At 42.6% G+C, this 16,613-nt stretch overlaps 1 protein-coding gene across 1 annotated transcript in view; it reads right to left on the minus strand.

Moving 5' to 3' along the window:
- The window catches only part of LOC137433192 (pappalysin-2-like), a 279,514-nt gene that overhangs the window by 55,367 nt on the left and 207,534 nt on the right, over window positions 1–16,613 (minus strand). The window contains exons 9-12 of the mRNA XM_078783998.1: window positions 13,617–13,782; window positions 12,175–12,352; window positions 6,532–6,733; window positions 2,145–2,301 (exon numbers count right to left, since the gene is read on the minus strand). Coding sequence (XP_078640124.1) covers window positions 2,145–2,301; window positions 6,532–6,733; window positions 12,175–12,352; window positions 13,617–13,782 — 703 coding nt within the window. The remainder of the gene's footprint in view (window positions 1–2,144; window positions 2,302–6,531; window positions 6,734–12,174; window positions 12,353–13,616; window positions 13,783–16,613) is intronic.

Below are 16,613 nucleotides of genomic sequence, written 5' to 3' on the forward strand. Positions count from 1 at the left end.
ACCCATCCTCCTGGGGTATGTTCCATTACCAATCAGCTTGGTATTGCTTGGCAAGCCAGCCTTCATTATCAACTTTTTTGTTGGAGTGCTAACTTGACTGCTTAAACCACTTGGTGAGCGCTCTTCAAGCTTATCGGTAAGGAACTGAAGTTACTGGGCGTTGCCTGGATGGGGGAGGGGGGGGGTGGTGGGAGCTGGTCGGGTAGAGAGGGAGGGGAGGATGAGGGGAAGGGGGGGAAGGGGGAAAGGAAGGGAAGAGGGAAATGGGAGGGAGGGGGAGCGGAAGGGATTAAGGGAGGTGAAGGAGGGAAAGAGGAGGGAGGACAAATTTATCCATGCGAAGAGTGATTTAACTTTACCGTTGCCTAGGTAAAAAAGGAAATTGTAATACCCATTGCCAACAGCACAAGGTGGTGGGTGCTACACTCCACACATCGACCCCCTCCTCCCCCCCCCCCCCCCCCACCCCCGCATGAAGCCGTTGGAAGACTCGTAGTGCCTATGCTTTCGATATTTGATCGTCATTTTAACAATTGGTTTGTTTGTGTCTCACCCTGAATGAAAAACGTAAAGGTAGAGCATGGCAATTGTGATATATGACAGGTTCGATGATATGTTCGGCCTGAACAGCATATAAATCAAAATGGCGGTGGGTGGGGTCAGCTGTATGCTGTAATGACATCACAGACGTAATCACATCACATCACCCCTGTCATGTGACCAGATCCTCAGTTCTGATTGGTCTACGTTTGTGAGGGACTTTCACACATATGTATGGACAGACCTTTCATACATACATACGGACAGACAAACACTGTTCTAGACGGCTTTTCCCTATGGGCAAAATATAAATATATTATTTTTTGTAACTGTAATTGCCAAGCAATACCAAGCAATACCAAGCTGAGTATAATTTTCAAATTCCACCTATCGCTTCGCTGAATACGGAGAAGGAAGGATCTTCTTCATCTTCTTCTTCTTTTTAAGTGTAATGGCGTTTTCAGAGGTGCGAGGCTCCATATAAGCCACACACTTAGACATAACAGCAGTGAACGAAGGAGCCATTATCGCGAACAGTAGGAGACACTTAGGTAAAGGAAATTGTAATACCCTCTATATTTTAATACCCATAAATACAAATTGTGACAATTGTAAAAAAAAAGCAACTGGAGAATGTTTTCAAAAAGTTGTAAAATCAGATTGAACGATGCATTATGAAGTATGGTGGTTGTGTTGAAGCCTAAAAGTATGAACTGTATGGGGTAAATACTTGATGAATTGTGCTTTTATACACTATTAACAGTTTGCTTCTATCATGTGTTACACAAAAGCTATAAAAGTTCAAGGCTGCACAAGGACTTTATGGACACCATGTATTGCTCTTATTAGCAACTTGTAAAATCTTCAATGCACAAATCTTAAATGTCTGTCATCATAATTAGTTACACTTACTTGGATTATCCATTCTAAATCCCAAATATACCAGCACATCGGCTGACCAAAGCATCATCATAAGTTCAGTTGTCTGGAGTAGAGTTCAACTTCATTAGGTCGACTGGTAGAGGCATGGACGATGCATCTCTGTACGTCCATATTGGGCTTCAACATGCGGATATTTTTGATGTGCATGGGGAATTCTGTATTTTATCAACAGACTGTCATTGCCTATGAGAGAGACATAGTTGCTTTCAGTCATTTGTGCAAATTGTGACAATGCGAAATTTGGAGGTCAACTAACCATTGAGCATTGACATGTTTATCAGTAGAAAAAAAAAAAAACCACCTTTGGAGGCCATTTTTCCCCACAGAGCAGGGGTTGGCCTTTTTCGAGCACCGTGGTACCCTTTTTTGAAGCAATGTTTTATGGCCGGATGCCCTTCCTGCCGCCAACCCTGTTAGTCGCCTTTTGCGACACACAGGGAATTACCAGTGAACTGGTACTCAATTTGCCGACCTCAGAAGGATGACAGGCTGAGTCAACCACCCTGGCATTAATTCAGCGATCGACCGGGATTCAAACCCAGGATCCTCGGATCCCAATCCGGCACCCTAACCGCTAAGCCACCACCGACATATTTATCAATATACACCGAAAATCTCCCAAACGTTGACGCAGTTGCAAGGTTTGTTGCCAGCTTACTCACGTGACTAGGACAGTCCACGTAGCAGCGCGAGCCAAACTTGAAGTCACGCGTGCAGGTATACGACCCATGCAGCACGGCGGGTAAAGGGGGGCATCGGACGGGCTCGCAGCCACCGGCCTCCCACATCCCGTCCTCCATGCACTTTATCTTAAACACCCTGTGGATAGAAAAGGTGAGCAACTAAATACATATCTTCCTTCAATTGATTACCAATTAAATATTGAGTCTTTGATTTTTAAAAAAAATCAGGAAGAAACAACAATTTTTCATTCTTTTCCTGCATTTTGTTGCTTTTTCCAACCTTTTCTCAGTGGGGTTTCTCAATGTGAGCACAATCTATTACATCAACTGGAAAACTCAAGGTGAAGTGTTCGCTTTAGTCAAAAGCTATGGCATCACTTCATCGTTTTGTGATAAAAGCACATGGGTCTGAATTTTTACCCCTGCCAGAGGAGAGGGTATTGCATTTAGGTACGTTTCTCTGTTTGTCTGTTTGTTTGTCTGTCTGTCTGTTTGTATGATGTCATCGGTCATGTGGTACAGGCGCCATCTTGGAAAAACCGAAAAACTTTGCACCTCTATATCTCTGAAACCGCTCCATGGAAAAATATTAAACATGGCTCATTGCCAAGTACTCCCCATGGGGACCAACACAAAATCATGATGATGTCATCGGTGCCTTCATTATGACATCATAAGATGTAGAACGCCTGATCCGATCAGTTTGAAATTTCTTGAGCATGATCTACACAAAAATTGTACAGGAGAATTAAATTGATGACGCCATCGGTCACGTGGTTCGGTAGCCAAATTGCATGGAAGATAAATCTACGTCGTCAATAAACCACACAAACACAGCAGGTAATAAACACCACACAAACATGTCCTGACAAGGATCTGCAATCTCTGATTGCTCTTTCTTGTCTCTTTAGACTTTAGAGGGAGTTCTGAGGCTGCTCTGCTGCCATGTCCAAGGTCCTTGGCGGCCATTTATATGTGATGTCCCTTCTCTCTACCTCTTGGTTCAGATTACAGCGAGATACTTCATGTGGAATCTTTTTTTTTTACAAACCACGGCATTGCGTTGCCACGCTAAATGCAGTCCATGTTTACACTGTTTGGTTAGTCATTCATCATGTTCATCATGGATGCTCTACTGAGTTTTATACTCAATAGACGAATATGGTTTTTCCCAATCTATTTGGCTGCTTCCTCTGTGCCCCTAAATTAATGCATGGAGCAGATTCATGCATCTGCACAATTCACAATTATTATTCCCATCAGTGTCTTGCATCCGAACTGAAGTTTCGGGAACTGAGTGGCGTGCTGACGAGGAGGGGAGTGTCGTAGAAGCTGAAGGGAAAGGTGTATGCTGCATGTGTGAGAAGTGTTATGATTTATGGGAGCGAGACATGAGTAATGAATGTTGAGCAGCAACAAAGGCTGGAAAGGGTGGAAATGCGAATGGTTCGGTGGAGAGAGAGGAAGACAAATGATGAATTGCGAAAGATGATGGGAATAGAGCCTGTGATGGATGCTGTGAAGAGAAACAGGTTGAGATGGTTTGGTCATGTGTTGAGGAAGGATGAAAGTGACTGGTTGAGAAGAGTGATGGAAATGAATGTAGAAGGAAGTAGAGGACGGGGAAGACCGAGAAAGACTTGGCTAAAGGTGGTGGAAGAAGAAATGCGGGCAAGGGGATTAACAAGGGGAGATGCAGAAAATATGGCAAAATGGAGAAGATTGTCATGGGGACCGCAAGGCTAACCCCCGCTCTTGCAGGGAAAATGGCCTTAAAATGCATGTTGTTGTTGTTGTTGTTGTTGTTGTTGTTGTTGTTGTTGTTGTTGTTGTTGTTGTAGTGTCTTGCATCCGATCTTGACTCAATTATTTCAATTTCAATTTGGATATATCTGCCCTATTCTCCTTCGTCGAAGCCAGATGTGTAATTTTTTTTTTTTTGCATTATTTCCCAGCTCACTATTCTCTCATTCACCAATTCTTGCAATGCTTTCATAGTTTTGCTTTAGCTTCCTTGGCATGGAATTTGCCTTTTGGAAATGAACTGTATTATAAATCTTAATTGCACTGCTTTCCTGCCACTAATCCATTTCACGAGTGTGTGTATGAGTGTGCGTGCGTGCAAGTTGCTGTTGTTGGCTGCTATCTCCACACGTAGGTGGTTTTCAGGGGGTGGACCAGAGACATACCAAGTCTCCAAGTATCCATCCCCCTCCATTAGTGTGTGTGTGTATGTGTGTGTGTGTGTGTGTGTGTGTGTGTGTGTGTGTGTGTGTGTGTGTGTGTGTGTGTGTCTGAGGCATTATCCTTCCATAAGCATAAGGCTCATGCCAAAGAAACAGTGTCATGAGCCCCCCCCCCCTCCCCCAACCTTTCTTTTATTACTTGACAAAAATGTTTTTTAACAAGTATGATGATCACTCCAGTGTGTGTGTGTGTGTGTGTGTGTGTGTGTGTGTGTGTGTGTGTTTGAATTTGTGGTTGTACACTCACTTATACTTGCCTACAGGTCACAATTTTAAACTGATCTTCACAAAACTTCACCAAATGGGAGGGTTGGTGGTCCGACAGAATCCTATTTATTTTTGAGGTCAAAAGGTCAACATAGGCCAAAGGTCAACCACTTCTTTCAAATTTCTAAAATCCTTAATTTTCATCCGATTGATTGAAATTTGAATAGGATTTATACATCAGCAAACTGAATTCAAACACCAACTATTTTCGAGATCAACATAGGCCACACCATAGGTGTAGGTGGCCAGTCTAGTTAGTACTAAGATTGTTTTGTAATAACATTAATATTATGCTATTATCATGAGTGTTGTTATTACTTTTGTTATTAGATGCGGCCTTGGAAAAACATCACAATTAGTTATCTTAATACGGATATACACCTTAACACGGATTTTGGGGCAAACTGGGCAAATTCAGCTGCTACAAATTACACCGTGTGACCCTTAGTCCTCCTGTCAAGGTTGGTAGAGATTGGTTAAATAGCGACTGATTGTCTATCTGTGTGTATTTTTTGACTGCGATGCAGACACCAAATTGCATATTTTAGTGTGATTAAACAATAAGCATTGCCTTCTTTAAGGAGTCGTGGCAGGGCCATGCAAAAGGCCTAAGATGCCTAAAAACAGCCTAAGATGTAATATAGAACCACCTTTAGAGGCCATTTTCCCCTGCAGAGCAGGAGTTGGTCTTTTTTCGGGCACCGTGGTCCCCTTTTTGAAGCAATGTTTTATGGCTGGATGCCCTTCCTGCCACCAAACCTATTAGTCGCCTCTTGCGACACACAGGGAATTATGAGTGAGAACTGGTACTCAATTTGCCGACCTCAGAAGGCATGATAGGTTGAGTCAACCCCCCTGGTAGTTAATTCAGCGATCAAGCGGGATTCGAACCCAGGATCCTAAGATCCTAATCCGGCACCCTAACCGCTAAGCCAACACCAGGCATCCTAAGATGTCAAATGGCATCAATATTTGATCGTAAGTACTGGTAGTGAAGACAGCCTACCCCATAGGTGTAGTCCTTTTGTCTAAGTGGAAGGCAAAGAGGTAGCACACCGAGTTATCGCCGGCACCATAAAGAAACTCCCAAATCCTGGCCTAGCCAGTGCTGGGATAGCAAAGGCAAACCACACAGTGTAATCCTTGCCATGAGACTGCTTTGCCAGCACAGAAACTTCCTTCGGGCAGAGAATCAGTGAAACTATTCCTTTTTGAAACACCTCACGATGTCAAATGCTTCCTACCAATCAAAGTTGTGTGCCTAAGATGAACTGCTTCTTCGCATGGCTTTGAGGGCCCCAAACCTACCCACTTTTTGCACCAAATAAGCATCTGGAACGTGTAACCCCTTCTTCCAGTAACCATGGCCATTTGGCCCCGTTGTTCTCTCTGTTCGGCTTTACATTCACCATTACATCCATATTACCGTCTCACCGGCCATTCACACAACGGTCTGGCACTGTGTTATAGGGGCAGCTGGATCACCTTTAATGGCCTGTTTTTTGAAAGCTTGAGCGATTTTCCCAGGTGTGGTGATGGCCAGGCCACCACTGATGTGCCACAAACTCGAACCTTATGGCATTCCCTTCCCGTGATTAAGCACTTTTGCTATTATTCTTAGGTAAAAAAGAAGAAGTCTGCACTCACTTATCCAATATCATATCCATGTTTGCACAAAAGAACAGTGTTCTCCAACTTGCGACAAATATAATTTGCGTTCCAAATGAAGAAATCAATCTCGCTACAGGCTCATTAAGACTGAGGCAACATGGAGGAAATTGTGTGAGGGATAACTGGAGGTTATGATTAAGGAAGGTGATGGAAATGTCAGCTTGCGTTAAGTAATGACCCACTTGCGCCTCGTCGTTGGCACGTAGTATCCAGGAAGGCAGCGGTATTTGCACGCTGCACCGACCCGTTGGCCGTCGTTGTGGCACCGTTGTGTACGTACGATGGCATGGGGTATATCCGGGGGCGCAGGGCAGGACAGGTGGCAAAATGCTTCTGGCAAGGACCACAGCCCGTCAGCCTTGCACACAATCTCGGTGTTGGCTCCTGCGGGTCACAGGAAAGCTCAACCCAAACAACGACTGAGGTGATCACTTTGGGTCAATAACTTGAAATAGGTAGGTAGGTAAAGGTAAGTGAATGGTTTTATTCAACCAAACATAGAAGAAGACAGAAAGGGCAGAAAAATAGTACGTTGCAATAGAGTTAAATTGCGTACCAGTTAACATGCCCAAAGTGAACGTTATAACAAAAGACAAAGTCACAAACAGATTTGATAACTTCAGGTCAAAGAGGCTGAACCATCCACATTATACATACTAGCAACAGTACCCACCCTATGGGCAGGGCTTCAATTGGGAGGCCCAAATGAAAAGGCAAAATATCAGAAATTGAAGGTTTTTATTTTATTTTAAACGATTCATACAAACATCCGTTGAATCATATCACACGCAAATCATCAAAATCTAAACAGTACATGGCGCCAATTTTGAAAAAAAGATTGAATTCTGCAAAACGGAAGTGGCCGCTACACGTCATTCTCAGTCGCACGTTTATGTGTGAAGAGTACGCGCCGAATCTGTAACACGGAAGTGGCCGCTACAACTGTTTCTCAGTCGCTTTGCACAGGCTGCCGTGTTATTTCGGTGCCGCACGTTTATATAGGAAGCGTTCGTCAGGAGTCGATCGACTCTCTCCAGGTACGTAGAATTTCAACAAAAGCCACATCACTGTTCATATCGGTAAATATTATTCCATCGTGTTTGGAAAAACTGGAACATTGGAAAACTTGGAAAAATTGGAAAAACAATATAGCCTATTTTACTCCAGGGGGTCCTAGGATTACCCAGTACCCACCCAAAATATCGTTGCGATTGGTTCAGCCGTTTTTGCGGTACCTGGGAACGGACAGACAGACAGATGGACGGACGGACATTTGGTGAATTATAGTAAGATGAACAGTGTAAACAATTTTAAAAGGAAAAAGCATTGAACATTTGGTCGTCTAACATACTGAGGAATAACAAGGAATACAAACAAATTTCATTATAAAATAACATGACATAAGGCAGGATAACTTAAAGGAGGGTAAATACAGCAAAAAGCAGGGGAAGGATTAAAGAAGAAGTGCATCAACATCAGCAAAATATATTAAAAAGATATACATGTAATTATTTTGTACTTAAAATATGTTAAAAGAGGAAGTCGTCAAAAAAATTAAATAAAAAGGGAGTGCAATGTTTATTATTCATTCAGAATTTTAACAAAGTATGGTATAGAATTTTTTTTTTGTTTGCCTTTGGGTTTTGCATGTGATTTGTGAGAGTTTAGATGAATTTCTGAGAGTGTATGGTGTCCTATCCTGTCTGAGGTCTGGAAGCCAATGTCTAAACTCATTGGACGTCAGCAATTGTCCTGCGAATCGGAGACAAATTTCAAACCTGCGTTGGTTCAAGGTTGAGACTTTACAAAACTGAAGGCCCTGATCATATTGCATGTATGATTGTCCTAGAATGATTCGGAGAGTCCTTTTCTGAACCTGTTCCGGGTCGTTACTTTGGCGGATTGTGAGACCGGCATTCCAAACTGGAACAGCGCCCTCTAAAGTGATCTAACATAGTCTTTGTAGATGGTGAGCAAATCTTCCACATCTAAGTTAAACTTTTTCAGCATCTTCAACGTAAACAACTTTCCATTTGTCCTGGTGACAATATTGCGAATGTGAAGATTCCATTTCAGATCAGATGAGATGATTTCACCGAGTATTTTTGTATGATCAACCTTCTGCAGAACAGTTGCTTGGATAGTAAATTGAGGCTTTGGCGGAGGTTGCTTCATGAAACAAACTTCCATAAGGGCACATTTATCAGTGTTCAACTTCCTGCCCCTTGAATTCTCAATCAGTGTCATGTCATAAACATAGATATGAGCACAGTCATCAAGCTGAGTCATTGCATCATAGATTTGAGCCAAAAAAACAAAGAGGGTCAAATTTGGTACCCTGTGGTACTCCTGCACGGAGGGTTCGATTTACAGACAAGGTACCCTTGTATCTAACGCATTGAGCTCTTTTATCTTACTATAATTCACCAAATGTTTGTCTGTCCGTTTGAAGGTACCGCAAAAACGGCTCAACCGATCGCAACGATATTTTGGGTGGATATTCCTGGGACCCTTGGGACCCCGGCTATATTGTTTTTCCAATTTTTACAATTTTCCAATTTTCCAGTTTTTCCAAACACGATGGAATAATATTTACCGATATGAACAGTGATGTGGCTTTTGTTGAAATTCTACAAATACTGTTTAGATTTTGATGACAATTATGAACCTGCCACGAATGCGGAAGTGGACAGATGATGGCAATGCGCGGGTTTGATAATATCCAAATACAACCGTCATTCAATCATAATGTTAAATCGTTAAACGTTAATCGTGTTAATCGTTTTGTTAAAGTATCAATTGATGATTGAAATTGAGTGAATACAATTACGATTTTGAATTCGTAATTGTATTCACCCAGCCGTACGGAACTTCACATCAGGATTTAAATATTTGTTTATGTCATGAATGTTGTTAAAAGTTTATTTTTTATATTAATGTTATTTAATTTGTGATTGGAGTTATGCTGTTTGGAATGAAAAAAGGTGTCGAGTTCAAGTGAATGACAAATTTCCATGACGGTTTCTACTTTCTAAACGTGAATTCGCAGATCGCCATATGCAGATTCGCCATTGACTGGGTATGGAACAAACGTACCCGTTTGTTTGCCAACGAGTACGTTTTTCATGGAAGTCCTTCACGAACTTGCTGTCCATGTCTGACGTGCGACTGAAGGTGTTACAGGAATGTGGAATTTATTGGTTTCATGCTTTAGCATTCGCCGTTTCTGCATTGTCTGTTTGCTTTTGGCCTCCCACCCGTGCGTAGCACGGGCACCTCACTAGTCCAAGAAACCACATGTCCAAGGAATTAAGACACCAAATAATATTCATTAGTTTTCAGAGAAGATCTCTAAACGATCAACAGATTACTTAGCCAGTTTCTTAAACCAGCTTAGAGACTGGATTATGTCCTCAGTTGGTTTGAAATGACAACCCCTTGACCCAAACAAGGAATGTGGGGGAGAAAGAAAAGACCATAACCAGATAAGTTGAAAATATTAATTCATTGAAAAAAACATTATGGGATTGGATTTCAAATCGTTGTGAATTACTTGCGATTGCGGAACATTGTTGAAATGCTAATTGCGTGAAAGTTGTATGAAAGCGATGCAAATTCCTGTAATCCAATAAACTTGCAACAAGAAAAGGGGAAAAAAACACTTTGGGAATAAATGGACATACTGAATAAGCAACACAGCAAATTACACAGCAAGAACCTGAGCGGCCTCCTACATCCATGGATATTTATCTCTCTTACTCTTTGTTTTCCCGTTTCCCTCTATCCCGCCCCACTACTCCCTTATTGCAATTTATTTCCTTCTCCTACTTTCTTTTCTCCATTTTTCTCTGTGCTCTCGGTATTTTTCTCATTTTTTTGTTTCTAATTAAACTCCCAAATCCTCTTCTCCAGCATATATCCCCTTCCAAACACCTCCTCCTCCCGTCGCCTCTCCTCCTGCTCCAGTTTCGAGTGGAAGGCTGGAAGGCCCTGCTTGTAGCTGCAAGGCTCGCTTGGGAAAAGCCTCCACAATAAATACCTTTCTGAAATTTTCTGAGCAGCTGAATCCAGCCATTACTTACCTTTCTTTCACAGGAACTCGACACCACGGTGACTACGTGTCGGACCATTGTTCACAGGCCGCCTGTGAACGTACGGAGAGAATCGGACCTATAGTCCGTGGTATACTTTTTCATTTCATGCTTTGATTTTACTGTCTATTCATGGAACACCTAACCGCACCGACGCTTACTAAACAAAATACCCTGAGTACGTTCCAACAGGTACATATGCAGTAGTGTAGAGAATTCAAGTGCAAAGAAAGTTTCAGTACGCACCAAAACAATCAACCAAAGGGGAAGTGGACCATTTTGAAACACCATCTTATCAATTTTCAACCTCAGGTTCTGCGTACACCTTCTATAGTTTGTCTCTCTGTCTTGGCTTACAGAGCCACCGCCTTTTATGCATTATTCATGCTTTTGATGTGATTATTGTACAGTGGCTCTTTGTTACTCGGGCCCAGTGCATCCTTGTATGATATGGTATACTGATGAAAGAAAAGGCATTTTTACTCACAAAGCATGTTGCTTTTGTTTGCAGGACTGTGGACTCTTTGTGAGCTTGCATTAAATATTGGGCCACTCTGAGGCTATTTCTACTTTGAGTGTGGAAGGTAAAGCATTTTTCAGCCACACACATCCACCAAGCATGCGGGGAGGCCTAGGTAATGTAAAGCAGATGAAGTGTGGCTGCATTTCAGCCTTGACTCAAACATGGCCAAATCACTTCTTTTCTTTTTTTAAACTTTGCCACATCTGTGTACTAGAAAATCAGAAAAATTATGGAATATATACCAGTTATATAGAATATATACCAGTACGTTCAGAAGTATGTAGTTTGGCATGTCACACCGATGTTGCATACTCGTATTTTCTGAATTGATCTATGGATTTACTTCAAAAAAAATTTCAAACACATCTAGAAGATTCTGGTGGGGTCTAGAAGGTAGTAGATAAGCCTGGTGTTGGCTTAGCGGTTAGGGTGCCAGCTTGGGATCCTAGGATCCTGGGTTTGAACCCCGCTCGATCGCTGAATTAACGCCAGGGGGGTTGAATCAGCCTGTCATCCTTCTGAGGTCGGCAAATTGAGTACCAGTTCACTGGTAATTCCTGTGTGTCGCAAGGGGCGACTAACAGGGTTGGCGGCAGGAAGAGCATCTGGCCATAAAACATTGCTTCTAAAAGGGGACCATGGTGCCCGAAAAATACCAACCCCAGCTCTGCGAGGAAAAATGGTCTCTAAAGGTGGTTCTTTTAAAGGTGGTTCTAGAAGGTAGTAGATCATTCAGGTCGACATGACTGCAGAGCAATTAGCTAATTTATGCATTGAGAGTATGCTGGTTGCATCGTCGCTGTGGGGCACGGCTACACAGCTGAGAAAGTGCCCTCACAGATAAAGGCAATAATTTAGAATTTGGCCAGGACACCGGTATGCAATGCCATAGTCTTTTTGAAATAAACATCACGCAATATTTATGGTCCACAAGAGAGTGCCAGAAGATGGGCAGTCGGCTTATTGTCCCCTCCGAATTGTTGGCATACTCTCTGATGCAATGTCCCACCTGCGAAGCATCAGTTCCACGTGATTATAGATAGCAAAAAAAGTTCAATGTCCTCTAAAAGAGACTGTGATTCAGCACTCTGGCTGAATTCATGAAGTCTTCAGCAGGAACCTGAAAAACTTGCATCAAGCACAACATGATTGTACAATGCTTGCCGCATGGCTGAAGCGTACTGAGCGAGACATCAGGACATAATGCTTACCTTGCTGCTGAGCTGGTGACAAACAGTGGAAAGTGCACTTTTGCCCAAAGGTAGTGCCGTTGGTGCAGGTGAACTCGGCATAGTAGACGAGGAATGACGCTGGGGTCCCACAATCAATAGGCACACATGCCACCGTATGCTCCCAGTTTCCATTGAGGCACGCCACGCGCACGTATCTCTGCCATGTGGAAATACACACATGACTCAAATTATGAAAACGTACTCTTGTTTTACGATAAGGACGGCCTTATTTGGCCGACCAGGATGAAGCTACAAAATCGTTCTGTTTTGCCACTAATGCAGAGCCCTATAAATAGGGGCAATATATTAGAACTTGGCCAGGGTTCCGGCCTACTGGACACGCGATGATCGTTTTTCAGCGTCTTCACAATAATCAAGGACGTTTTGCAGTTCGAAGCAAAAAAGTGAAAATATAAAACCAAAGCCATTGCCTTCTCTTCTCAAACAGCCCCCTTCAAAAGCAAGGCAAGCAAAACAATATTTGCAGGGTGTTGAAGGTGACTGATGGCAAACAGGCAGTTAAGAAAGCATTTATTTCAGAAAGCTTTTTGGCTCATGAGCAAAGAAGTGAAAGGCTATTCATTAATTCCTGCCATTGACGTCACAAAGGCCTCAAGAGGATTCTTATAAGCAACTCCACCAGGTATCAGTGAAGGCTGCAGAAGGCCAAATGCAAAACTGCCAATAGATTCCTGAACCTGAATCCAGCATTGTTCATTGCTTAGCCAATGCTTGAGTCATTATTTGGAAAGCAAAGGCCCTGGAAGATCTGAATATGTTGTGTTGAAGGAGAAATGAGAAAAAATGATTCATCCGCTGGTTAAGCCACTATAATAAGACGTACGACATCCCGCAAGCACTAAACCCTTCCCTAGTGCCGCGGAATGTTCCACCGCTACCCCGTAAAGCGCTCTCTGGGTCACGGCAAACGTGCTTGCATCACATCTGCTTGTCAGTGTCTTGGTAACTCTCTTCATACCATGGAGCACGTTGGAGCAGTGAGTGGCATCAGCCTCGCTTTTGAGGCTGCTTTTGCTTCTTCATTGCAAGTCATTTCCATGTTTTAGGAGGAGCAATTGCAAAGGTATCTGAAAGCAGGACCAATTCGATGGAGCTTTACAGCTCTTGAAACTACGGACTTCCAGTCCCTCTTTTGGGAGTCCATTTTATGGAGTGATTTTGAATGGGAGTTCATTGTTAGTCATTCAAGTTAGTTTTATAGTGGAGAGTAAAACCCTTTGGCGAACCTAGGGGTCAACGCTTAGGAACAGACAATACGGAGGTGCGAACTTCCTCGTGGCAAAATTACCTTGCAATTGGTTGCTTCCTGATGCAATTAAACTGCAACAAGCACATTCGCAATGCAACTGCGGGGTGCGGGTAATCAAGGTGATTTGCAAACCAAGGGCAGACAAACTTACCTGTGCGTTTCTCTCCTGCCCATCCAGGCTTATGATGTGACCGACTGTGCAGCGCACTTCGCACTGCGTCCTGTCCACTTTCTCCGCCGCGCCAAGATAGCTGACCACCCCAGAGGGCACAACCAACGTCGGACAAACCTGTTGTTGGCAAGCCTCGCACACACACCTGGAGGGGAATGGCCAAAAAACGAGCAAGCAGTGCCAGTCTTAGCAAATATTTCATGGTTGTATGCATTGCCACAATCTTCCCCAACAAATAACTTTAACAAATGGCTGCAGTTACAGTGATGCTTCAGAATCATCAGTACACCTGCTTGCTTCTAACTTTTGTTGTTACCTAAATGGTACTATACATGCTACCTGTACTGCATCACGTCCAGACAAGCTATAACTAGTTATTTCATCACTTCCTGTAAATGCTTAACCTCTCACAACTTGTCTTCCCTAATTTTTTAATTTACTGACCACCCCATTTCAGATTCCTACATATGTAATAATTATTTAAATGCTCCCTAATATCTACTACTAAATGTTGATTCCATTCGCCAAAGCTCGTGCAATATGTGATGCATTTAGCAACTCATCTAGGCCCCCAACATTCCACCCAAACGACGTGTTGCGTGTTCCTTACTGCAACAATGCTTCATTTTGTGTAGGATTAAAATAAACAATACATTTTCTTTGAACGTTTCCCAGTTTGGCCTTGGGTTTGTGCTCAATGTTTTCCGCAGTCACATTTTTTTTAACAACCTCATGGCAACCGCTCTGTTTTTCTCTCATGCTTTCGCAATTCCTCGTGTTAAAATCATTTCTTTGAATTCAAGCCGGCTGAAAACTATCAGCTGGAGAAAAGATTTGATATCTCAACGTATATTTTACGTCATCTCATCTTGATTGTCGAAGAGATGAACTTATAAAATGGGTCGTGATGTCCTGATGTCTGTCCATCCATCTGGTCGTCTGTTCGTCTGTTAAAGTTTTGCTATTTTTGCTGTTTATCCCTTATCACCTGGCTGATTGTTCTGAAACTTGACACATGAATACAAGGGAGTAGCCCCCATAATCCCTTGTGCTTCGATTTTTGGATTTCAGATCATAGGTACTCCCACGAGGAGGGGTGGGGAGGTGAACCCCCCTCCTCCCACCCCCCCCCCCCCCCCCCCCAGACATTGGATCCCTAATCATTGGATCCTTATTTACCAACCGATTGATTTGAAACCCGATGCATTCCTTCTACTCGATGGACCGCAGGATTGCTCAGTCTTACATTCTTCAATTTAGTATACCGGGGCCTCCCGGGGGATCAGGGGGCCCCTAAAAATCGGCAGAGGCCTTAACTACATACAACCTCAAGAGCTGATTGTCAGCCCATTTGAGGCTATTTATTCAACATTGATACAAGGCCCATAGAGGAGACAATACATAGATGTAACATGCAGGACAAGGACGTCATGATACATTGAATTTATTAGGACATTATGAGACGACGGACAAGCACAGTACATATGGGATTTCTACCTGGGGTCTCAAAATTATGTGGTAGGTGTTAGATGGTAACAAACAGAACTAGAACGGAACTCGGTAGAGCGCATACATCTACCAGGCTGAACCGTTTACGTTTTGTATCCAACTGATAGGCCTATTCTGGATTTGGACCTTCACCAAAATCTAATCGGCATGTTCTTCTAACCTACCCAACTCATCCACCAAGTTTTGTCATAATCCGTCCATAACTCTTTGAAATATCATGCTATTTATCGCTTTTCGCCCGATCTCTCAATGGTGAAGAATCACTTAAAAATTAAATAACTCTCGTATCCGAATCCATATTCAGATATTCACCAAAATCAAATCGATTTGGTCTTGTCATACACCCAACCTGTCCACCAAGTTTCGTCCAAATCCGTCCATAACTTTTTGAGATATCCTGCTCACAGACAGACAGATATGAAAACATAACCTCCATCCATCTTCCGTGGCAAAGGTCATAATTTATTTTCTCAGTGCATGCAGCACGCACACACATACATACAACCATTTGAATAGGTACACGTGATGTTCAAAATGTTATATAACTGAAATACTCACAATTACAGTCCGAGGCACACCATTGGAGGAGCCAACAAGGCATGTAAAGGTATGTAATTAATTTTTTATTTATATATTTTATTACATGCCTGGTGTTGGCTTAATGGTTACGGTGGCTGGCTTAAGATATTAGTGTCTTGAGTTTGAGCTACTTTGCCGTTAAAATAACGTCACGTGAGTTGACTCAGGCTATCATCCTTCCGAGGTGGGCAAAATGAGTACCGGCTTACTGGGCCATTTGAGTATCCTGCGTCAGAGTGGCGACCCATCCAGGATTGTCACTCTTAGCCAATGAAACTGCCGCGGCAGCTCCTATGCACCTCACGGCGTGAAAGAAATGTTATATATTTTATTACTAACTGGTAAAAAGCCCATCAAAATGAAATGGAACAGTTTATTCGATGGTGCAGTCTTGTGAGCATACCAAAGTCTGAAGCCTCGGCCTGGTGTCAGCCGTGTGCTTATATCTTTATTTATTAGACATCATACGGACGTATATGAACACTCGTGTTACTCTGCACACATTGCAAATCACATGCAGCGAATTTCACCTCACAGCGCCTTAAATTTATTGTTATAAAAAAAAAAATTGCTTCTGTAAACCGCCCTTGAGGCTCGGTTTCCAAGCCACCGTCTACAATTCCAATAGGAAAGACCTAATTACTCTTTTATGGAAAATGTTTTTCGAGTTTGTTTTAGCCTATAAGAGTTTTAGATTGACCTATAAAACCTACCTTTACTGTATGACGAGCGGCAGACATCTGTACAAACACACAAGCAAGTTGACATTGTGTTTTGTATGGTAGATTATATATTTACAAGTTCAGAAATAAATAAATATGTTGGCATGTTTCAGCATATTGTAAGAATCTTGTTTATGAATAGGATTACACACTTATAATGACTATC

The sequence above is a fragment of the Myxine glutinosa genome, chromosome 8 (assembly GCF_964187855.1).
Source record: "Myxine glutinosa chromosome 8, kmMyxGlut1.1, whole genome shotgun sequence".
Lineage (NCBI taxonomy): Eukaryota > Metazoa > Chordata > Myxini > Myxiniformes > Myxinidae > Myxine > Myxine glutinosa.